The sequence below is a fragment of the Colobus angolensis genome, unplaced genomic scaffold (genome assembly GCF_000951035.1).
Source record: "Colobus angolensis palliatus isolate OR3802 unplaced genomic scaffold, Cang.pa_1.0 Scaffold386, whole genome shotgun sequence".
In the NCBI taxonomy this organism is placed as follows: domain Eukaryota; kingdom Metazoa; phylum Chordata; class Mammalia; order Primates; family Cercopithecidae; genus Colobus; species Colobus angolensis.
The window spans coordinates 436,685-461,053 of record NW_012117221.1 but is presented as its reverse complement, the minus strand read 5'-3'; the positions used below and the strand labels follow the sequence as shown (position 1 = coordinate 461,053).

At 45.5% G+C, this 24,369-nt stretch overlaps 1 protein-coding gene across 1 annotated transcript in view; it reads left to right on the top strand.

Annotated features, from left to right (window-relative positions):
- Nucleotides 1-22,907, top strand: part of EPB41L4B (erythrocyte membrane protein band 4.1 like 4B) — a 149,582-nt gene extending 126,675 nt beyond the window's left edge. Inside the window, exons 21-26 of the mRNA XM_011954584.1 lie at nt 1,509-1,686; nt 3,561-3,638; nt 10,277-10,393; nt 13,083-13,151; nt 18,179-18,324; nt 20,221-22,907. Coding sequence (XP_011809974.1) covers nt 1,509-1,686; nt 3,561-3,638; nt 10,277-10,393; nt 13,083-13,151; nt 18,179-18,324; nt 20,221-20,290 — 658 coding nt within the window. The 3' untranslated portion in view covers nt 20,291-22,907. The remainder of the gene's footprint in view (nt 1-1,508; nt 1,687-3,560; nt 3,639-10,276; nt 10,394-13,082; nt 13,152-18,178; nt 18,325-20,220) is intronic.
- Nucleotides 22,908-24,369: the final 1,462 nt, after the last annotated feature.

Genomic DNA, 24,369 nt, shown 5'->3' with positions numbered 1-24,369 from the left:
CTAATTTTTTGTATTTTTAGTAGAGACGGGGTTTTACCATGTTAGCCAGGATGGTCTCGATCTCCTGACCTCATGATCCACCCGCCTGGGCCTCCCAAAGTGCTGGGATTACAGGCGTGAGTCACCACGCCTGGCCTTAAATGACCTTTTATATAAAACTAAATAATAACTATGTTCTTGAGGTGATCATTTTTTAAATGAGGTAAAAAGAAATTTTAACCCTGCTCCTCCACTTAACTAGCTATGCGACCTTGAACAAATAATTTCACAATCAGCTGCTAAATATCATCTGATTCTCTGAAAAATGGAGATAGTAATAGACAGGGTCGGCGTGAAAATTAAGTGGGTGAATGAATGCATAACCCATCTGACCTATGTCATCTATGTGGATCCAAATACTTGGTATATTATTAATTTTTCCACATACTTATTCAATTCTCACCTTTTCCCCTTTTTAGTAATGAATCCTAAGTCCTTCCCTTGAGGCTTCTCCATACGCAGAATAATCTAAAACCTCTCAGGAACCCCTCAGTCAACCCCATCTGCACTGCAGCTGTGTCCCCTGGCCTCCTGTTCCCACATGGCCCCGTGCTGGGCTGAGGCCTTACCAGTGACTCTGCACAGCCTGCATTGGTGCCTGTCTGTCATGGGTCTTGTATCTACATTCTTGAGCTCAGCCATCATTCTAAATTACAACCCCTATGCAAGGGTGGCTCCAGAAGCTGTACACAGCAGATCCTTAGGGACAGTGGCCTGGAGTCCCCTTCACCACCCTTAAAGCAGAGAGTGAAACAGATGTTTGTACACCCGTGTTCATGGCAGCATTCTTTATAATAGCCAAAAGAGTGGAAACAAACCAAGTGTCCATCAACAGATGAATGGATAAACAGAATGTGGTATATCTGTATAATGGAATTTTTGTATCATAAAAAGAAATGAAATTTTGATATATGCTACAATGTGGATGAACCTTAAAAATATTATGGTGACTGAAATCAGCCAGACACAGAGGAACACAGAGTGTGTGATTCCACTTACGTGAGGTTCCTAGAACAGGCAAATTCACTGGGACAGAAAGTGGCATTGATGTTACCAGAGGCTGCAGGGAGGGGCTTGGGGAGTTATCGTTCAATATCAATACAGAGTTTCTGTTGTCACTGATGAAAAAGTTTTGGGGACGGATAGTGGCGATGGTTGCACAATATTTTGAATGCATTTAATGCCACTGAATTTTATATGTATAAGCAGTTAAAATGATAAATATCATATTGTGTATATTTTACCACCAAAACAAAACAACACCCTGGCAAATGACAGAAAATACAGCCCAAATTTGTTTTGGCAAAAAAGAGTATTGGATCCTGCAAGCTGGACATCTGGTGGACATCTGTTTGGGAACCCCCGGTCCCCATCCCTGGTCTTCCCACCCCTGCCCATCCTCTGTCCACTCCTCACAGCCTGTTTATTATTGTAATGAGCAGAGCTTCATGTGCTTTTAGTAACCGCAGTGATGAAGACGACCTCCCTCCAGACCTGGCCGAGGCAGTGGGAGTGACCACAGCTACAACCACAAGCACCACAACTGCCGCCACACAAGTCTCCGTGCCGCTGCCGTCTCCCAAGGTCCAGCATGTCAGCTCGCCTCACAAGTCAGAAGGCAAAGGCCAGCTGTCCCCCGGGGCCAAGGTAGTGTGGGGTGGAAAGCCCTGGCAAGCAGCCACACTTGCTGGGAGTTCAGTATCAATTTACTGAGTAGCATCTGGTGCATGTATTTCATTTTTGCATAATCAAATTTAAATTTTGCATAATCAGTTGTGTGTACTCATAAAACAACAGCAACAACCAGAACATGTTTTTATATAACTTGACCCCAAAATACAAACCAACTGTTTGCGAGAGAATAAGTGAAATATAAAATCAGGTTCATTGTACTTGAATTGCAATGTAAGAGATTTTTGAGGGCAATTTTCATTTAGAATCTCATCTCTGTAATAAGCTATTAGTCCACTGTGAAGATAGAGAAATGATTCCCCCCAACCATAGTGAACAGCTTGGAGGAGCAAAAACAGAAGTATCCCCAACCCTTTCCTTATGTCATATAGCTGGTATTCGTAGTTTGAAAATAGGAAATAGTATTCCATTTGCTGGTTTGAAATTTCAGGAAATTGCCTGAGATGTGAACGGGCTATGACAAAGGCTTTACACAAGATATTTTTCTTGGTTTTCTTTGAGAGACCTCTAGCTACAATCACTCTTTGGCAATTGGTCCAAATACAGTTGAACCTATTGCTATCCAAGTGGATACAAGTCAGAGGTTGCAGTGGTCTGTGCAACTACCTGGAGAAAAGGTGAGTGCATGAGGCAGGTGCCCTGAAGGCAGGACCGGAGCTTCAGAGGCTGTTCTCAGCTCTTCCATTCATAAGCCACAGCACTCACTTCCAAAACTTTTATTTCTTCAGGCCTCAGTTTCTTCCTCTTAAAAACGGGAATAAGATCTGCTATCTTGCCCTGGCTGGCGTCAGGTCCGGTAGAGGTTAAAGTGCTCATGCAAACTGGATGCCTGAGGCTTTTGCAGCTTTGGGGATCACAATTCCTGGTGACAGCTAAAGAATAATGGTCCAGGGCCACCTGCTGCATTACCAAGGCCAGTCTTTCACCTGGTCCCTTCCCTAGGTGTCTCTGGAAATATCTCTGCTTAGGTGTTCTGCACAGAAACCTGGCTGGAGCACTCAGAAAGCGACTGGCCAAGACCGAGGTTCTCTGCTTCTCTATAGATCACCTCTTGGCATCTCAGCCTGGATTATCCTCCCCTGTGTGGAGCCCCCTGTACAACTTTGTCTCAAATGTGGACACAGGCTTCTATCACATATCCCACACTGTGGTTAAAACCAGGCTGAAAGAAACATTTACAACACAGAAGGGAGTTGGGGTGGTGTGGAGGGGACACAAGTGGCATCCTACCAAAGGCCACAGGGCTCCCTCTCCTGGCCATCTCTCTCTTTGGGGCCTTGCTTGCACCACGTTGATGGGACTTATTTTTTCTGCCTTAAAAGACCTCGAGGCCATCCATGCAGCTAAGACCCCAGAGCAGGACAACAAAATGTTTTCCAAAAGCAAGCAACATAATATTCCACGTGCCATCATCTGCCATGAAGACCATTGCTCTTAATGTGCAGATCAGTTTAGCTCCTGGAGGACCCTGGATTTGATCCTCTTAACCTAGGACAAAGTCTTTGCTCTCTCTTTGTATATTCAGAGGACTCTTTCAAGTGTTTTTCCTCCAAAAGACCAGTCAAACAGCGCTAAGAGCACTTAAGAAAAGTTGCCTGCAGCTCTGAAAGGGACAGCACCCCACATCATGTCTACTTCTACCAATGAAAAAATTGGGGTGCAGTCTCAGCATTTGATATACTGCTTGGCCAGGGAAATACAAGGGGATTGTCACGCTAATGAGATCAGTGTAGAGGAGAGGCTGGGAACCTCTGTCTGTCTTTTCTGGTGAACGTCATCATTGACGCAGTGCTGTCTCTAACCGGGGGTGTTTTTGTCTGTCTCCCTAGAGCCTCTCTGACCGAGGAGGTGCCTTTACCCTGGAGCCGGGTGATCTTCTGATGGATTTCACAGAAGCCACTCCTCTGGTAAACTTCCTATTTTGCTAAAACCAGAAAAGCCACAGACCATAGAAACATCTTGGCAGAGGGACGGATGGACAGAGGTGGGCATTGCTGTTGAGGAGCCTCTTCCTCTTGTCCTGGAGGCTCAGGGATCAGCTTTCATCCAGGGGTCAGGCACTGTGGGTCCCTCCACCTCTAGAGCCCTTGAGGGAGGAAGGGGTGCTCCCTTTGCTCCGAAGGTAGTTGTGGGGGTCCTGCCCGTGCCTGTCTACTGCACTTCGAGAGTTATAGGGCTCCTCTGTGTTTTGGTCTTGGCTTCTTGGCTTCCTGGACTGCGCCCTGCATGCCCACCCATAGGGAATCTCTTGCTGTTGCTTCTGATGATCCATCTGGTCTAAAGCACTGGCTGAAGGCCACACTCCAGCTTTCCAGGCCCCTCGCACCTCCTGCCATCTTCTATCCTCTGCATACAGGTCTCACTTTAGGGATGGCAGCCCTTTTGGGACTCCTGCAGGTGAGAAACGCTTTTCAGGGGACAAGTAAAGGGCCTGGTGGGTCTGAGAATTAGGGTCAGTTTCCAAAAAGAATACATGGTGGCTTTGACAAGAGTGATGAGATTCCCTTAGGGATCATTGTGTTGCAGGTCCAGCTTGTAGATTTAATTACTTATACATTTAAATGGTCTTTTCTTTGTTTGAACCAAATAAGCTGAGATTAGAAAGGAAGCAGCATCTGGCAGAGAATCGGAGATGCCATGATCTGAGGGGGTGATGCCTGCCAAATGACTGTCCAGCCTCTGCTTGCACCCCTTCAGTAACAGGAAGCTTATTCTCTCTCCCCAAGACATGCTGCTCACATCTCAGGGTACCTCCAACTTAGCTCTGAAATGGGTATAGGCCTGTTTCACTGCCCAGGCATGGGACAGCTGAGGTCCTTGTACTGCACTGAGACACAGCCAACATTTCACAGCTGAAGTGTGCAGTGAATGTGTGTCCTCAGGACAAAGCATCCTTTGAGGCGTGAGTGCATGTACTCAGGCCTTCTCTGGCTTTTTGGCAAGAGCTTCCTCCATTTTCGGCTTTCCTTGGTACCATGGGCCTTGACCTTCCTTTGTTTCAGAATCCTGTTTCCATGAGTGCCAAAGGGTCCTAGAGGGGAAGAGGGGACTCCTGCTTCTCCCTTTGGTCCTCTTCCCTCCATCTCCTTCCCCCAGCATCAGAAATGCATGCAGCAGCTCTCCCACCTGTTGGTAGGGTGATGGACAGATCTCTATCTCAGGGGACTGGGCCCACCTCCACAAGTCAGTGTCTTGGATGCTGTGGGTGAGGGCTACAGAGGGGCTTCCTTATCCATGGGAGGAAGGAGCCAGAAGTAGAGGGAGGCAAGGGTAACCCCCATGCCTGACTTGTGACCAGGGTTTCCTCAACTAAATGGCCCCAGCCTATCAGCTGGAACAATGCGTTGGGACCATCTCATCCAGTCCTTCACATATAGATGTGAAAACCAAGACCCAGACAGGGGCAGACACTTGTCCCAAGTCACATAGCAAGTGTGTATCAAAGCCAGTTCTAGAACCTAGACCCTGGGCTACCATTCCAGTGGCAGATGGCCCAATCCAGGATGTGTCTCTCTCTTTCCCTGTTAGCCAGTCCCCTCCCTCAAAGTGGGTCAGATGCCCTGGTCTCAGCCTGAACTGTGGTGCAGCCCTGGGACAGTCTCCAAGCTGTCAGCCCAGGTTTGGTCCTCAGAGTTGCTGAGTGGAGCATGAGGAGGGGAAGTGCTCAGGTACCTTGGTCTAAGAGACTCAGCCTGGATGAACTATGGTTATTTTGCCACCAGCCCTGTGCCTTTGCCTCTGGCTGCTCTCTCTGGGCCTTCCCGTCAGCATTTCCCACCGAAGAGGAAGCAGCCCTTTACAGGCATGAATGTCAGAACTTCCCGGGTGCTACTCATCACACAGGCAGCGAATTACCCCTCCTTGGTGAATACTTTTTCCATGCAGTCATTTGCCAAGCTTACAGCCTATCTCTAGCCCCCTGTCTCCTACTAGCTGAGACTCCTGAGGCCCCATCACTATCCTGGTCCCTAGGCCCAGTGCTGTACTGACAGGGAACTGGAGATCTTGCCTTCATTCAGCAACGTTCCACCAAGACACTATCAGAACTAACATAACCCTAGCTGGGCGTGGTAGTATGTGCCTGTAATCCCAGCTACATAGGAGGCTGAGGCAGGAGAATTGCTTGAATGTGGGAGGCAGAGGTTGCAATGAGCCAAGGTCGCGCCACTGCACTCCAGCCTGGACAACAAAGTGGGAGTCCATCTAAAAAAAAAAAAAAAAAAAAAAAAAAAAAAAGCCAGGCATGGTGGTATTATTCCTGTAACCTCAGCACTTTGGGATGCCAAGGCGTGTGGATCACCTGAGGTCAGGAATTCAAGACCAGCCTGGCCAACATGGTGAAACCCCATCTCTACTAATAATACAAAAACTAGCCAGGCATGGTGGCACACATCTGTTATCCCAGCTACTTGGGAGGCTGAGGCAGGAGAATCACTTGACCCCAGGAGGCAGAGGTTGCAGTGAGCCGAGATCGCGCCATTGCACTCCAGCCTGGGCGACAAGAGCAAAACTCCATCTCCAAAAACAAATTAAAAAAAAAAAAAAAAAGAACTAGCATAAGCCTTATCACTTTTATCACTCTTGATACTTGTGGCTGGTCTCTGTGTAGAGTGGTTTTCAAAGAAGCACAGTCCAAAGGGCTCAGAGTAATAAAAAGGTTCAATCTGGAACAGGCATCTTTCAAAAAGTCATTAAAGAATATTAAATTAACACCTCCTATAACACATCTTGATCTCTTTCTGCCTTTTCTTCTACTCTCTTACATTCCTGCTTGACTCCAGGGACTTTCATTCTCAAGCTCTCCGCAAAGAAACACTCTTTCCAACTTCGCTTTTGTAGCTTTTCCCCCCTCCTTTTCCCAAACCTTTTCTGCTCTAATCCCCAGCTCTTTTATTAGGTAGCTCAATTTAGCAATCTTAAGCCTTAGAACCTTTGCAGCTTCACGTCTTTCCATTTCCGATTCTGCATCAGAGTTCATAATCAGATCTGAGTTTCTGCCTGGGTTGCAAGAGGTAGAGTACGTGGGTGAGAAGGGAAGGAGGCAAGTGAGTCAAGACAGCACCTGCTCTCCAGTTGGTTATTTTCTTTAGGGTGTGAATGTGAGCAGGTGCTTGGGGGCATTGGCTTTGATGGAACGAGGGGAGTTGGGGGAGGGTGCATTGATGCATTAGTGATGTTGACCCTAGAATGCAGAGTCCTGCACCCCCTACTCCAAGTCTGCCATGCTAGCTTCCCTCCCCAGGTAACACAGACCATCAACACCTATGCTTTCTGTGTTCTTGACTCTTTCTTTCTCGGGCTCGTCCCTCTCTGATCCCCATGCTTCATGAACCACTCACCCAACTGCAAAGCAGAGCCAATTAGTACCCAGATCCCTTCTGGGCCATGACATGTTAGTCAAAAGTTCATGTGTCAGGGAGGACAGGGCCCTGGCCAGAGGAAGGCTGTGTAGGCCATAGAAACAGGCCCCGGGTTGGGTGTCAGAAGGGAGTTTCCATCTGCTGCAATAACTTACTTTTATTTTGAACTTAATTTTACCAGCAGAGCTAAAGCTGAATCTCAAATCAAATTAGGGTGCCACTTCTGTGATTTTAGCTGTGTTCCCTAGGGCACAGGGAGGTGGAGAGAACTCTACTTGGTCTATGATGTCATGTTCACTAATACATCTAGGCCTCTCTTTGGTTCTTTCGTGGCTGTTTTGAGTGGGTTGAGATCACTGTCCTGCCAGGACGTGTGACTCTGTACCTGTTGGACAACATTCTGTTCTGGGGCCATCCTGTCCTGGCGCTTACCATCTCATCAGCTCTACCTGAGGGTGTTGGCGGGACTGGTTCTTGCTGCTCTTCAATCCCTGCTTCCCGGCCTCAGTGTAAGGAGAAAGTTGCACAGGGCCCCTTTGCTCAGTACTCACTAATGTCTACTCCTTCTCCCTTTCCCTCTGACTTTTCTCTCCAGTGGCCAAACTAGCCATCTCTTCTCCTATCTGGATGATGAAGAAGCCTTACACATTTTCATCATCATTTATCTGTGCCGAGAATCTTTCTGTTTCCCCAAGAGTCAGATTTTGAACTCAAAAGCCAAGCATGTACAGAAGAATGTAGCTGCTTGCCTGCAGAAAAGACCCAAGGAAGAAAGGAAATACCAGGAGAAAAAAATTAAGTGGTATTTCAAAATAGCATTCAATTCCATGTGTTATCTTATTTCCTTCTCACTTACCAACAGTCCAGAGTGTGGAAGCCCCAGGATGTTCTTTTGTTTCAATCCAATCAGATGCATATTTAGAAAGGTCAGAAAGGCTTGTGCGATGGATCGACACTTCTTTACCATGAAAGTCAATGCTGGGCAAAGCCTTAAGGCGCTCATTATGTTCTTCAGTTGGGACCCTGGTGGCCAGGACACATTTTAGCTTCTAGGCAGTGTGGCCATGTTTCTCGGTCATTTGTGCCAGCTTTTATTTTCTTCAAAAAATACCTATTGCGTGCCTGCTATCATCAGAGGAGAAAAGACCCAGTGGCCTGGGGTCCCTGACGTAGCTGGTTCTGGTTGGAGCATGGATGCCCTGGGCAGTGGTGGGAACTGTTCCTGAGGGCAGCAGGGAGACAGCTTTCTGCAGCAGGAGGGTTTTAAGTAGTCTGGTAAAAGTTAACTGCAGGTGATTCAGATGGATTCACTTGACTAAAAACTAGATTTAGAAACAGTCAACAAAATGAACCACGGACTTAGACTTTGCAAACGCAATTTCTACATCTCCCAGATTTGAATAGTAAAATAGGCCATCATGAAGACCATTGTGCGATAATAGTTGTAAAAAGCCCTTTGGAAATTGTCCAGGACTGCACAATTGTAAAGAGGACAGAGTTAGATCTCTTTGGAGATGGAAAAGAGGCTGGCAATTTTCTTGATCATTTTTCCATGAAACTTACCCAGGGGCTGTATTTTATTCTTCACAGCAGGATCATATCAACTATTTAAGGAAACTCTCTTGAGCTAAAAGATGTGTGTATTTGTTCTCTGGAGCAAATGGTCCCTCCCCGAAACCCAAAATAACCCTGTCCGTGGTTCCCTCTCCTAACCTCAAGCATCCTCTGTCCACCAACCTCATCCTCACCAGTACAAGCTGTTGGACCTCTGCTGGGCGCCTGGTGCTATTCAAGGATAAGGTGGAGAACCCTGCATATCCCAAAGGATATGGCACTTTTTTCACAATGTTTGGTATTTTCCAGCTAAGTAGCAGGGTGTCCCAGTAATTAACAAGATGCCACGACTGGGCCCATGCATCTTGTTATGGGTCAGACAGAGTCAGTTTGTTTTCTGAACACAGATAACAAAGAGCCAAGACATATGAAATCCTAAACTATATGTTACAGCTGGGCACAATGGATCATGCCTGTAATCCCAGTACTGTGGGAGACCGAGGAGGTGGGGGTTCTCTGGAGGCCGGGAGTTTAAGACCAGCCTGGGCAACATAGTGAGACATTGCCTCTATAAAAAAGAAAAATTAAAATATTAGCCAGGCATGGTGGCACATGTCTGTAGTCCCAGCTACTCAGGAGGCTGACGCAGGAGGATCACTGGAGCCCAGGATTTTAAGGCTGCCATGAGCTATGATTACACGACTGCACTCCAGCCTGGGTGACAGAGCAAGACCCTGTCTCTTAAAAAAATATGACATGGTGGCTCGCACCTATAATCCCAACACTTTGGGAGGCCAAGGCGGGTGGATCACTTGAGATCAGGAGTTTGAGACCAGCCTGGCCAACATGGTGAAACCCCATCTCCATTAAAAACACAAAATTAGCTGGGCATGGTGGCGCATGCCTGTAGTCCCAGCTACTTGGGGGGCTGAGGCAGGAGAATCGCTTGAACCCAAGAGGCAAAGGTTGCAGTGAGCTGAGATCATGACACTGCACTCTAGCCTGGGCAACAGAGTCTCAAAAAAAAAAAAAAAGAAAGAAAGAAAAAGAAATTAAACTATATGTTTTTCCCCATGATGTATTTCTTTCCTGGTGCCCTCTGTTGATATCCACTCACACAGTGTGTGCCCGTGTTCAGCAGAGTGCAGGAGGGCACTGAGCATGGAAGGCAAATGCTTCAAGTGTGTGGCCACTCCTCATTTCCTCCATGGCTCGTATCACTAATTCATCCTGGCTGTCTTTCTGACTTGGCCTGGACAATGCTTCAGAACCCTCAACCGCGTGCCGAGAAACCACTACCTGTCCTGTGCAGCTGACACAGGAGACAGCCTCTACCTACCAGGCCTGGGAATGGGGTCTTGGTGTGTCATTTGCTCAGATGATGGAGACAACTGATGAAAGACAGAAAGGAGAAAAGAAGGCTGAGAGAGAGGGTGGAGGGTGGGACCAGAAGCCAGTTGGCCAGAGGCTGGAAGTAGGTTGTGGGTGAGGCTGGCTTGAGAACAGTCTGGAGTTGCCAGATCTGTCTTGCACTGTGCTGTCTTTCTCTCCTTTCCCTTCCCCTATCTCCTCTTCCTCTTCCCCCTCTCTTGCCACCTCCTCCTCCCCTTCTCTCCTCTCCTCGTGAGCAGGCAGAGCCCGCCAGCAACCCCCACTGTGCCCACTCTCGCTGTTCTCCTCCACTCTCTCTCCCCATGAAGGAAGAGACCACTGGAGTTTGCATGTACCCTCCAATCAAAACGAGGCTGGTAGGTACCCTGGCAGGGAGAGGGGCCTGGCCAGGAGAGGTGAGGTGGGCAGGAGCCACCAGGCGAGGTGGAAGCCTGGGTGGGCGTGCAGAAGCCCCAGATCTCGGGAAGAGCCCGTTGACAGGTGCCCTCACTCCAGATGGATGGAGGATTTGGAGTCCAGCTGGCCCTGGTCAGACTGGAACACGCAGCTGTGGAGCCCCCTTCGCCTCTAGGTCTCAAGAATCAAGAAGAGTTTGTTTTCCTAGAATTCTGATCAGCATAGATGCTTTCCCCAGAGAGAAATATATGCTTTGGTACTCACCAGATGGACACTTAAGTTGCATTTCTATTGAAAATAAAACTTCATTAAACTTGTCTTCTTCTGCTATTTATCAAGCTAATGATATAATGGGAGTGCTACCTAACAATGTGAACGAAATTGCCTGTCATCCCAATTTAGCATGATTTTTTTGTCATTTTTATATATTTCCTTCTGTTCATATCATTCATAATTTTACATAGTTAAATCATAGTAACCATATTCTCTCCTGTTTTTCTCTTTTCACTTAATGCTGCTATGTTGTTTCTATCTTGTTCTTGTTGCCACATTATATGACTGTTTGTATTTCATCAAGTGAATGGCCTACCATTTACCTAACACATTCTTTACTGCAGGACATGTGCTTTGTTCCCAGTTTGTCACTCTTCGGGAGAACACATATAGCTTTTTGCATCAGGAATTTTATTTTCTTAGGCTAGACCCTGCTGGATTAAATATTGTGATTTTGGCTTTTGCCACCTTTCTAAAGTGTTTGTGCTAACGGAGAGTGCCATCAGAAGAGAGTGACTTTGCTTTTTGCAGCCTTAGCAACACAGGGTGTAATTGTTGAAATATATTTTTCTTATTTACAGCAGGTATAAAATAATTCTTTGAGGTTGTTAACTTTTACCTTTCTTTAATAGCAATAATAAACCACTTTCTGGCAGGGCACAATGGCTCACACCTGTAGTCCCAGCACTTTGGGAGGCTGAGGCAGGCAGATCACCTGAGGTCAGGAGTTCGAGTCCAGCCTGGCCAACATGTGAAACCCCAACTCTACTAAAAATACGAAAGTTAGCTGGGCATTGTGGCACGTGCCTGCAATCCCAGCTACTCAGAAGGCTGATGCAAGAGAATCACTTGAACCCGGGAGGCGGAGGTTGCAGTGAGCTGAGATCACTCCACTGCACTCCAGCCTGAACGACAGAGTAAGACTCTGTCTCAAAATAAATAAATAAATAAGTAAACCGCTTTCCCTCTCTGCTTCATGATGGTCTGAGAATTTATCTGTCTATTACTTTCCACTAGGACATTGGTCTCAGAGCATGAGGCTGACCCAATAGGCAACAAGAGGAGAATGTACCCCAAGACTTCACCCCAAGAGTCCTTCTCGTACCTGAGTCAAAAGGCAATTTCAGGCCTATTCTGGCAATTTTGAGATGTGTAAAGAGACCAGAGAAATTTGGGGGAAGGGGAACAGGCTTGGGCTGGATGTCTCAGTACACATGGCAGGGATGTTGTCATCCCCACATGGGGGAGACCTGCTTTACCCATTCAGAAAAGCTTGGCTGATTTGGGTCTGAGCTAATGTGTTCTTCCTCATCCCTGCCTCACCCTCCCATTGGAGCCACTCAAGAGCATAGAGTAGCTATCCCAGTGTCCACAGGCAAGACCTCGAGACACACAAAGCTGGCTGCCCCCTGGGCAGTGGTGGCCTTAGTGTCTTGCCTGTAGCCCTCTGCTGGCGGGTGGTACGGTATGCATTCATCAGCAGGTGTGCGGACAGTTTCTGTGCCCCAGGAATTATACTCAAAGCTAGTGCCAGAGTCATCAGGCCCCTGGGCCCGATGGCATACCCTAGACTGGTTTGAAAAATAAGCCCTTCCATTTCCCAAGGCCTCTAGGAGGCCAAAGACAAAATGACCAAAGAGAAAGACATGGAAGTCAAGAGTCTTTTTTGCCACCGCTACCTCATCAGCTGTTCATCTGGCCTCTTTCAGACTAGCTCAGTACTACGGGCACTCCCGGCACTGGGCGTCTTTGTGCATCCAGCCTTCTGTTCCCAAAGGCCATGGGGGCAGGATTCTCCCATGCTTCCACGGGTTTCCCTGAGGTCTCCCTCTATTGGCCAAAGCGTACAGGGAGTCCAGTAACTGAAGTGATTAGACAGGGAATATTTTCTGGCTTAATTAGCCGAGCCTCCTTGTACCCTGCTGCTGTGAGAGACCATGTCCCAGGATGTGACCTCTCAGCAGCCTCTAGGCCATTCCCACAGCTATGGAGAAGTCATCAGAAGCCACCCCAGGCAGCTCTGACTTCCTCATTATCCACCTTGATTGTGGCTTTTTATAAGTCAGGCCTGGAAGGCCAAGCAGATACCGCTGAAGGCAGCTCCAGGGCAAGGCAAGCGTGGGGGCGCGCTAGGAACACGAGACTCCAGGCTGCCATCCCTGCTGAGCCCTGCCCTGCAGTCCAACGCCAGGCACAGATACAACCACCAGCCCACACTCCTGAGGGACCCTTTGTATGTGCCCTTACACGAGTAATGAAGGCTCCCCGGGGGCACCCCTGAATCCTTCAGTTCTGTTTTAAAGGTGCTCTGCCAAAGATTGCAAAACTTTGTTTTCTAATCTGAAGGTAACCCCCTTGTCTTTCTCTCTTTTGAAGATAAAAACATTCCCGGCTGATACAATGAACCCGTTTCCTGATACTTTCACCACAGGGCCACAGTTGACTGTAAGTAGATCCAGAAAACAGATGTGCATTTTAAACCCTCGTTCCCATGTGGTGTGCTTTTCTGTGGGATGCCAGACAGCAAGGTCAGCTGCTTCTTTTGATCACCGTTGAACTCTGTGAGGCTGGGAAGAAACTTGGATTTGCAGTCAGCCTCTATTTTATTGACGTGACATTGACATAAAATTAACCATTTTAAAGTGACAATTCAGTGATAGTACATTCACAGTGTTGTGCGTTGACCACTTCTGTCAGTTCTAGTACATTTTTATTGCATCCTCCAAAAACCTCACACCCATTAAATAGTTCCTCTTCATCTTCCCCTTGTTCCTACCGGCTAGCAACCACCAGTCTGCATTCTGTGTCTATGGATTTACCTAGTCTGGATGTTTCGTATAAATGGAATTGTATCATATGTGACCTTTTGTGACTGGCCTCTTTCACTTAGCATAATGTATGTGAGGTTCATCCACGCATGTGTCAATACTTCATTCTTTTTTTGTTTGTTTGTTTGTTTTTGAGATGGATTGAGATCCATTCTGTTGCCCAGGCTAGAGTGCAGTGGCATGATCTTGGCTCACTGCAACCTCTACCTCCTGGGTTCAAGCGTTTCTCCTGCCTCAGCCTCCTGAGTAGCTGGGATTACAGGTGCCTGCCACCACGCCTGGCTAATTTTTGTATTTTTAGTAGAGATGGGGTTTCATCATGTTGGCCAGGCTGGTCTCAAACTCCTGACATCAGGTGACCCACCCGCCTCAGCCTCCCAAGTGTTGGAATTACAGGCATGAGTCACTGTGTCCAGCCTCATTTCTTTTTATGATGGAATATTATTCCATTGTATGTATATACTGCAATTTGTTTATCCACTCATTTTTGGGGGGTTTGGGGGTTGTTTTCACCTTTTGGCTATTGTGAATAGTGCTGTTATGCATATGTGTGTACATGTATCTGTCTGAACACCTGTTTTCAATTCTTTGGGGTTGGATCTTGATACTGGTGTGGTCTTAGGTAGGTCACTTTACCACCCTGACCACCAGCAGCTTTTTCTTTTTTGCTTTTAGAGATGAGGTCTCACTATGTTGCCTAGGCTGGTCTTGAATTCCTGGGCTCAAGTGATCCTCCTAGCTTGGCCTCCCAACGTGCTGGGAGTATAGGCATGAGCCACCGTGCCTGTCCCTTCTTCTTACTTAAGGTGACAGTAGTAATAAGAATATCCTGCTCATATTGGGGCAAGGATCAAAAGGGACCAAGAATCTGAAAGTGTTTTACTAACCACAAAACATCCCACACCTGTCAGGCATGATTGTTCTTTCTCAAGGCTGGAGAGGCAGGGTGGTGTGACGAACAAGAACAAGTCGTCCTGACAACAGACTTCTTGTCACCACCTCTCTGGGTGTCACTGGGCAGCTTATTTATTCTGCCAAGGCTAGGCACAGTGGCTCATGCCCGTAATCCCAGCACTTTAGGAGGCTGAGGTGGGAGGATCGCTTGAGACCAGGAGTTCGAGATCAGCCTGGGCAACATAGCGAGACCCTGTCTCTCCAAAATAATAATAATAAATTAGCCACCTCTAGTCTCAGCTACCCAGGAGGCTGAGGCGGGAGGATCTCTGGAGCCCAGGAGGCTGAGGCCACAGTGTATGACTGCACCACTGGACTCCAGCCTGGGCAACAGAGTGAGACCCTGTCTTGATTTTTTAAAACATTCTGCCAAATGTTTAAATGCTGTAGTTTCCTCATCTGCAAAATGAGAGAGTTTGATAATGTTCATGCTTCTTTTCAGGGCTTAACTCATTCCTTAAATGAAAGCTTCTGCAGAAGTTCACTGTATATTGAGCAATTAGATGGAGCAGAAGTGAGGAATCTGGGGTCCACTCCTCCTTCCTCTCACTCTGTCCTCCTCCCAGGAACCAGAGCTTGCAATTTCCATGATCCCTGAAGCTCCTTCTAAAGGGTTTTTGTGCCATCTGGAGGATCTGTGAGGTGGGCTGTGGGTGGCTAAGGGTAGCTCTAAGTGCAGTCTTATGAGATGGATAATGGCCACTACCCCACATGGCTTCAACCACATAGGGAGGGAGAGAGCAGTGGCTGATTCAAGTTTCAGAGGATGAGCAGAGTTGGGAAGGGGTCCAGCAGGGCAGGCAGAGGGAAAAACAGGTTCCTAGAACAGTCCATTTCCAGGGTCATGAGCTGCTTCCAGCGTCTGCCTTTTAAGAATGAGAGGGCAGAGACACGGGGCTCTGCCAGGATGTTAGATGCTATTTCCCTGACACTCAGCCTGGCTCCCTGCAGTCTTGCTGGACACAGCTCCCCAGCTGGAAGCTCCGGCTCCACCTCCCTCGGTTGGCTATAGTGGGGCACTCTGGCCTTCTGCCCAGCCTTGGCAGTGCTGTGAGACACCCAGGGAAGCCCTTCCTGAAAGCTGGGGGCCAAAATGGAGCAGGAAGCCAATGGCAGAAACTACGCTGGAACTTTGAAGAACTGAGCAAGAGTGGCTTGAAGACAGCTGGAGCAGGCAGAGGGAACAGCATGAGCCAGACCCCTGGGGTGGGCGGGATCATCACACATTCAAGGGACTGAAAAGCAGGCCAGTGGGACTGGGATACGGAAAGCAAGTGGAGCTGGGTGAGAGAGGAGGAAGGAGATGTAGGTGGTGACAAAACTGGAGGGGCACAACCGTGTTGGCCTTGTAGGCCACAGTAGGGATTCTGATCTCCATCCTAGGAGCAACAGGGAATCTTTGAGGGACTTTGAGCAGGGCAATGACAGGGCAGATGCACTTGGAAGGAATCCCTGTGATCACAGTGGGAGGACAGTGACATCCAGGCAGAGTGGATTCAGAACAGTAGCCTGGAAACGCAGGACAGTGGCTTAAGGGAGAGAGAGCTGGGAGCTTGACCCAGAGTGGTTTTGTTGGTGGAGGTGGAGAGAAGTGCACACATGGGGAAGATATTTAGGAGGCTGGTAAGATACAGGATTAGATGAGGCAGAGAGAGGGTCAGAAATGGTTCCCAGATTTCTGATTTGCAGAATGTGGATGGACAGTGGGTCCATTCACTGAGATAAGGAAAGTTGGAAGAAGACTTGGTTGGGAGAGATGAGTTTGCCTTTGGCCATGATGGATTAGAAATGCCTTTGAAACATCCATGTGGACACGATGAATGGGCGGTTGGAAATCCAAGTCTGTAACTCAAGAGCGTGGACTAGACTGGAAACAATGACTAGGGAGGCAGTGACAGCTGGGTGGTAATAGAAGCCAGGCTCATGGGCTTCAGTTTCTCAATTTTCTCACTCCTGTGTGTAGTGTTCTCATCTCCTTCCTGCCACGATCATGACACTTGAACTTGCTGCAGGTTTGGCCTCTCCACAGGCCTCCAGATCTATCACATTGACAGGGGTTGTTTAGCAGCGCTGGGAAGCTCTGCACAAAGTTGGTCTGGCCGTTGATCTAGCATTGATGGAGCTGGGTTTCAACAGCTGGGCTCTTGCTTGATCCTGAAACCAGTTTCTACTTTGTATTCAGGCCTATTAACTGGGTCTCTGCTGATACTGAGCCGAGTACGTTGGTCCATCTAGGGTGGGGACCCCTGCCTGACTCTGGCCAGATTTCTGTTCCACATGCTTCTTTCTAACCTGGCTCTGTCCTTCTGTTACCTGCTTTGTTCCAGTGAAAGCTTGTTCATTCATTCACTCATTCATTTCCTTATTCAACAAATATAAAAAAGACAAGATACTTAGGGTTGAGATTTAATAATATAAGTAATTTTTACTGCTTCTTCAAGGTCATTCTTTAGTGAAGCTGGCTTTTTTTTTTTTTCCTTGAAGTATATGGAAATGAAGAACACAATGACTACTAGTACAAGAATTACGGAATTTCTTCATTGATCTACTTTTTTTTTTTTTTTTGAGACAGAATCTTGATCTGTTGCCCAGGCTGGAGTGTAGTGGTACAACCTCGGCTCACTGCAACCTCTGCCCACAGGTTCAAGTGATTCTCCTGCCTCAGCGTCCTGCATAGCTGGGATTACAGGCACGTGCCACCACACCTGGCTGATTTTTTTGTATTTTTAGTAGAGGCGGGGTTTTGCCATGTTGGCCAGGGTGGTTTAGAACTCCTGACCTCAGGTGATCCACCCACCTCAGCCTCCCGAAGTGTTGGGATTACAGGTGTGAGCCACCACTCCCAGCCTGATCTACTTTTATATATCTTCTAAGCTTTCTATATAAAAGTAATGAGCATAGTTTGCTATATAATGAAAATGACAAGAATATATTATCCTCTCCAAATGAGACAGTATGCTCTACACCAGTAGTTCTGAAACTTTATTGTAATTCCTCAAAAAGAATCATCTGGAGGTCTTGTTGAAACATGTAGTGTTGGACTTCATCCCCAGGCATTCTTCGGTCCCAGTGGTCGTGGATGAGGCCTGAGAATTTGCATTTTGACCAAGTTTTAAGATAATGCTGATGCTGCTAGTCTGGGGCCCATACTTTGGGAACCATTGCTACAGTAATGAAAAACACCAGTTATGGTGTCAGCTAGCCCTTGTTCTGAATACTGTTCTTAACACTTACTGACTGTGTGACCTTGGGCAGATTACTTAACCTCTCTGAGCCTCGCTTTTCCCCATAAAATCAGTTTTAAAATATACATTTTTTTCACCTTTTAACATTTCCCGATATCAGAATGTTTACTACTGGGCATGACAAAGTTTGATAGAGGGCATGACAAAATTTAAATGGCAACATGTTTCTTTCTGTGTGGCAAATGCAAAAATGGTGTATCTTACAACTGATGGTGCCTAAGATGTGAGGAAATATGATAGCTACCTTAAAGGGTTGTCAAGAGTTAATATGTGTCAAGTACTTAGCATGGTATCTGGCACAAAGTAAAATCACTTAAAATGACAATCAATTATAGCTGGTAGTGAAAAAGAACAGGAACTGTAGAGTAAGGCTTAGGGAGCAACTGACAGTGTGAAAATGGAACCCAAATTGAGATTGATCTCCTCTTCCCTGTTTCTTCTCCAGGCAGACTTCAGAGACAGTAAATTACAGTGTTGTCCTGGCCCGTCTTCCCCGCTGATCCCAGCAGCGACCCTGAGGCCTTTGACAGAGACCGTCTCCACAGTGCAGACCATTTACACCACCCGGAAACCTGTTTCTCTGGCAGCCAGGTAGGTCAGGTCAGCAGGTACCAACAGGTAATTCTGGTGATGGGGAAACCAGGGAGACTCTAGGTTCATTGTGTTTGTGACACCTATAGCCTTTTCCTACATTCTTTCATTTATTCTGTATTTATTGAAATGTCTATAAAGGGGCCAGGCATGGTGGCTCACACCTGTAATCCCAGCACAAGGGAGGATCTCTTGAGGCCAGGAGTTCAAGACCAGCCTGGTCAGCAAGGTGAAACCCCATCTCTACTAAAATTAGCCAGATGTGGTGGTGCACACCTGTAATTCCAGCTACTTGGGAGGCTGAGGCAGGAGAATTGCTTGAACCCGGGAGGTGGAGGTTGCAGTGAGCCGAGATTGCACCAGTGTACTCCAGCCTGGGCAACAGAGTGAGACTTTGGCTAAAAAAAAAAAAAAAAAGTAAGAAAGAAAAGAAAAAGAAAAGAATGTTTACAAAGGGTAGGCTGTTAGAGGAGATAAAAAACAAATGAGTGTGTGTGTGTGTGTGTGTGTGATATTGACAAGGGATAGGGAGGAACATGAAACTGTGAAAGGTAATAAGGTATCGTGGGATGGCCTCAGTGAGGTGGCATTTAAACAGAGCCCTGAAAGGGGTTGCAGACAAAGCTGCAGATACCTGGGAGGAGTACTGCGCAGAGAGGAACCAGCCAGTGCTAAGGCTCCTGCAGAAGCATGTGCCTGACATGGTTAACGAAGTTTAAGGGGCCAGCGTGGCCAGAGCAGAGTGAATGACAATAGAGGAGGCCTATGAAGTTGTGGGTTAAGGCCACACTGCGTAGGGCCTTGTTGGCTACAGTAGAAACTTTGTTTTCTACCCTGAATGGAACTATTAAACTTGGTTAGTGCCTTTAAAGATGTGTATTTTGCCGGGCATTGTGGCTCATGCCTGTCATCCCAGCTACTCAGGAGGCAGAGGTGGGAAGATCAGTTGAGGCCAGGAGTTCAGGAGTTGAAGTCCAGCCTGGGCAACATAGCAAGGCCCCATCTCTAACCAAAAACAATGAAAAGATGTATATTTACTGTGTGTGTGTGTGTGTGTGTGTGTGTGTGAACAGTGGAGGCAGGTTACATAGATATGCAACTGGACCTGAGGTCCAAAAAGTCAGAGGCAGCTTCTTAAAACAGCCAATTTTATTTCATTCAATTTTATTCATTAAAATATAATTAATTATTTGTTACAACATTCCCTCAGATATTCATCAAATGAAAGCCTGGGAGAAAATGCATATGAAACCAATTTAAAGCATGATTTAAATAAATCTAACCCCTGGACATCTTCATTCGAAAGACTTTACTGAGGGCCAGGTGTGGTGGCTCATGCCTATAATCCTAGCACTTTGGGAGGCCGAGGCAGGTGGATTGCCTGAGCTCAGGAGTTTGAGACCAGCCTGGGCAATATAGTGAAACTCTGTCTCTACTAAAATACAAAAAATTAGCTTGGATGGTGGCATGTGACTGTAATCCCAGCTATGCTGGAGGCTGAGACAGAAGAATCGCTTGAACCTGGGAGGTGGAGGTTGTGGTGAGCCAAGATCGTGCCACTGCACTCCAGCCTGGGCGACAGAGTGAGACTCCATCTCAAAAAAAAAAGACTACTGAGTGGCTGCCATGCACCAGATACTGTGCAAGGCTCTGGAGGTTTAGAGATGAATGACATATAGTCAGTCAGGAGCTCTCAGCCTAGTGGGACTGGGAAACGAATACGTAGCCAATTTCAGATCACTGTAATGCTAGCAAATTTAGGGAGTCCTCAAGGAGCCTAAAAAAGAAAGTCCAATACTGAGATCAGGAAAGAACCTGGGAGATGATACTTAAGCTATCTGCTTCTGCAGTTTTTGAGGGATTGTCTCACTATTTTGTTATATATTTTTTTTTTAGTGCGGAGACACTCCGGCAGGAACTGGAGAGAGAGAAAATGATGAAAAGACTATTGATGACCGAACTGTGAAATTCTCCCCTTGTCACCTGGAAGATGGCATGGTGCCTTCTGTCCGTCTTCTTTCTTCGGGCTTTGTGTGCTCACTCTAGCACAACATACAAATGTGTGCTCTGTTCGCCCAGGTCTCCATGGTTAGTTGAAGCCAATTTCTGGCTTGACTTTTAAGGGAAAAGTTATTTTATGTCTCCTAAGCATTAGAGTTTTTCTATTACTCTATGTAGTTGAGACAGGATTTGATAAGTCTAGGAAAGGAAGATAGGAAAACGGGATTCCTTTTCAGAAGTACCTGTGTGTAACTGTTAATAACCACAGGGGTTAATACGATATGGGATTCTTTACTATCAATTTCAACCATCTGATTTTGTATGATTGAAACTTGCACCGAGCTTTGACTGTTTGTTAAAGAGTCATTTTTAATGAAAGAATAATTCTTTATTGCTGGTTTTCCATTTACACTGATAAATACACAGATCTTATAAAGTCTTTAACATTCATTTGTATTCAGATGTGAGTAGACGAACTAAAAAAAGAAAGTTACATATCACTATGACTGAAGGTACTTCAGCTTACTCTGAAATATAATTTAACTTGTGAACTCTTTGGATATGATATTATTTGGAATAAATAGAATTTGTCATTGAACCCAAAGTAGGAAATGGTAGCTTACGTTGTCTAAAAATCCTTACAAGGTTAAGATGATTCAATATCAAGAAGATTTATTTGGGAGTTCTATCAAGGAAAATTATTTCTAAAGTTGATCAATTCATGTCCTATTGATAGAATCTTGATCAGAAGAAATTTTGCTCTTTTTATATAGTTTCAAGAAATGTGTTTTTAAATTTTTATTAATGCACTTGAACAACTTTGCAGGAATAAAGGAACCCCCTAACCACAAAATGTCCCTCTAAATTAGTTCTCTAGCTTTCTCGATGAATACACACATATTTTTACATAGCTATGATCATTGTGTACATTATCTTTTGTTTTACTTCTCCGCCTAACACTTGTCTCCTCTTATCAACACAGATTCTACTCTCACCAATTTAAATGTCTTTATATCCGTGTAACATGGTTAACCTCACTTCACCCCATTATTAGATATTTGAGTTATATCTAATTTTTCACTCTTATAAATAGTGCTGCTATGAATGTCTGTAAAAAAAAAAAAAAAACAACAACAAAAAACAAAAAACTGCTCCTTCTTTTGGATTATTCCCTTAGGACTATCTCCAAAGAGGGATTACAAGGTCAAAGAGCATGAAGTATTTTATAGCTCTTGTTTTATATTGCCAGATTGCTTTCTAGAAAGATCCAATCTTTGGGTTGGAAGGACCTTAAAGGTCATCTAGTTTAGCCTCCCCACCCCCTCTGAATGCTTGAATCCCCTTGACAATTTATGATGCCACCAGCAATGTATAAGCATTTCTATTTACCAATAGCTCTGCCAGTATTGGGTTTTGCCATTTTTATTTATTTTCGCTAGTTTAATAGGTATGTATAGTTGTTCTTGAAGAGTTGTTTTATTTCATTAATTGCTAGCAAGGCTGAGCACTTTTCCATGTGATGATTTACTAGTTGTATTTCCTTGTGTGTAAAATGTTCATTCATTTCTTATGACCATTTGTTAAGAGGAACTGATCTCATATATTCGTATCAGAATTGTATTTTTATGTTGTATAGTTTGCTCTCCTGTCCCTCTCCTTAAAACTGAATGGTGCCAATAATTTGATACTAATGACTATAAAAAAGGTAATGCCTCATTTACTAGTATTGTTGTAAAATGAGGAATGTACGCGAATATTCAGATAACCGAGGATTAACCCTTTAAGTGCTGAATCTTTAAAATTTTAATATTTTTTTTTTGAGGGAAATCTTTCTAAAATGTATTACATACTTCCCTGCCTTAGTAAACAGAGTATACTGGAGAGTATTTAACCTTTTCTTGATGAGTCATGGTCACAATTATAAACATCAGCCCCTTTTGTACCTTGGTATGGTGCAGTGATATCATTAAGAGCTATCAATATGTGTAGGGCTTGGCTTGGCCTTTTATAGGATATTATGCTCTTCTGACTGATGGTTTTTTTACTGCTCTCTGCTCTATCAGTGGAGCTATCCGGGGCAATTGTAGCGTTTGGGGCCTTTTACCCCCCATGTCCCCCGGCTATACTTTTAAAACAGCTTTAGCTGTTCTTTATCTTGTGCACATGATACAAAATATGTTCCCGTACAATATGGGGCTGTCACTTCTTGCCAACCCAGCACCCTCTTCCTCTTCTAACCTGCTTTCTAAGGCTTCTGCTGTTTACCTCTTGCTTGCTGATGGAAACCTCCAGGGCAAAGCTGAAGGTTTCTTGGGGAAGCCAGGAAAGCCAGTATTTCATATGTGTCAGATTTGCTTGGTTTCCAAGGAGGGATGCATGGGCTTTTTGGCCAGTGTTTCCAGGAGGCTCTGGGCTTCCTGCTTCTTCCCCTCTTCCCCCTGAGTTCACAGACATTGAAGTTTCTGAAGGTTGACGTCACTGGAAGTCTGACCACAAACAAGTTGGCTGTTACTGTATTTGAAAACCCAGTACCTTTGGCAGCTCACCTCTAACCAGTAAAATAAGAGGATTCCATAGTTTCAGCAGTTGTCCTGGTTATTTGCCTATTTAAGTGAATGATGGGTGCTTGGCATTGTGACTGAGAAGATGAAATTGTGCTGGATGGATTCATAGGGATGAAAATGAATTGGCACAATTGTTTCACTTTTTTTTTTATGTATTTTAAACCCAAACAACAGCACCATATGGGCACACAACACACACCTTATGTCCAGGGGGAAACAATCAGCTTACTGACAGTCTTTCCAGAGCTAGGGCTCCAAACTGTAGGCTGCAGATTCCTGGTGGGCATGGAATGTTACTGCAAGGGGTCTGGGAAACCTGCAACCCACAGCTTTATGGGTTGTAGACTGCACAGGAAATTCTGTGTTTGAAGAGTTTGAGATCCTAGGGCATTCAGAAGATCCCACTTGCATGTACCCAGAATTTTATATTCCACAGGAATATAGCAGAGGAATATTCTGATATCATATTTATCTTTCACCATCTCAGAAATTACAGTTTTAAAAACTCAAAATTCATCACTATAACCATGTTAAAGCATACGATTCAGTGGTTCCTAATGCATTCACAATGTTGTGCAGACCATACCACTATCTCACTCCAGAACATTTCCATCATGCCAAAAGGAAACCCATATCTGTTAGCAGTCACTACTGATTCTGACCCCCAGCATCACCTGACAACCACTAATCTACTTTCTGTCTATGGATTTGCTTCTTCTGGAAATTTCATATAAAGAAAATCAAACAATGTATAGTCTTTTGTGATTGGCTTCTTTCACTTAACATAGTGTCTTCAAGGTTCATCCATGTTGTAGCATGTATCAGAACTGCACTCCTTTTTACGGCTGAATAATGCGTTATTATATGGATATACCATATTTGGCTTATCCAGTCATCAGTTGCATCAGTTGATAGATATTTGGGTTGCTTCTGCTTTTTGGCTATTATGAATAATATTGTTCGGCTGGGCACGGTGGTTCACACCTGTAATCCCAGCACTTTGGGAGGCTGAGGCGGGCAGATCACCTGATGTCAGGAGTTTGAGGCCAGCCTGACCAATATGGAGAAACCCCATCTCTACTAAAAATACAAAATTACCCAGGCGTGATGGCACATGCCTGTAATCCCAGCCACTAGGGAGGCTGAAGCAGGAGAAACGCTTGAGCCCAGGAGGCAGAGGTTGTGGTGAGCCAAGATTGTACCGTTGCACTCCAGCCTGGGTAACGAGTGAAATTCCATCTCAGAAAATAATAATAATAATAATAATGTTATGAACATTTGTGTACAAATTTTTGTGTGAACATCTGTTTTAAAAACTCAGTTTAAAATTTAAAATTCTCTTGGAATTGCTAGGTCATATGGAAACTCCATGTTTAACTTTCTAAGGAACTGCCACAATCAGCTTTTATTTCTTACAAAACCCAAAGTAAAAAATTATATATACTAAACAGTCAGAAGCCTGGGCAAATCAGTTACTCAC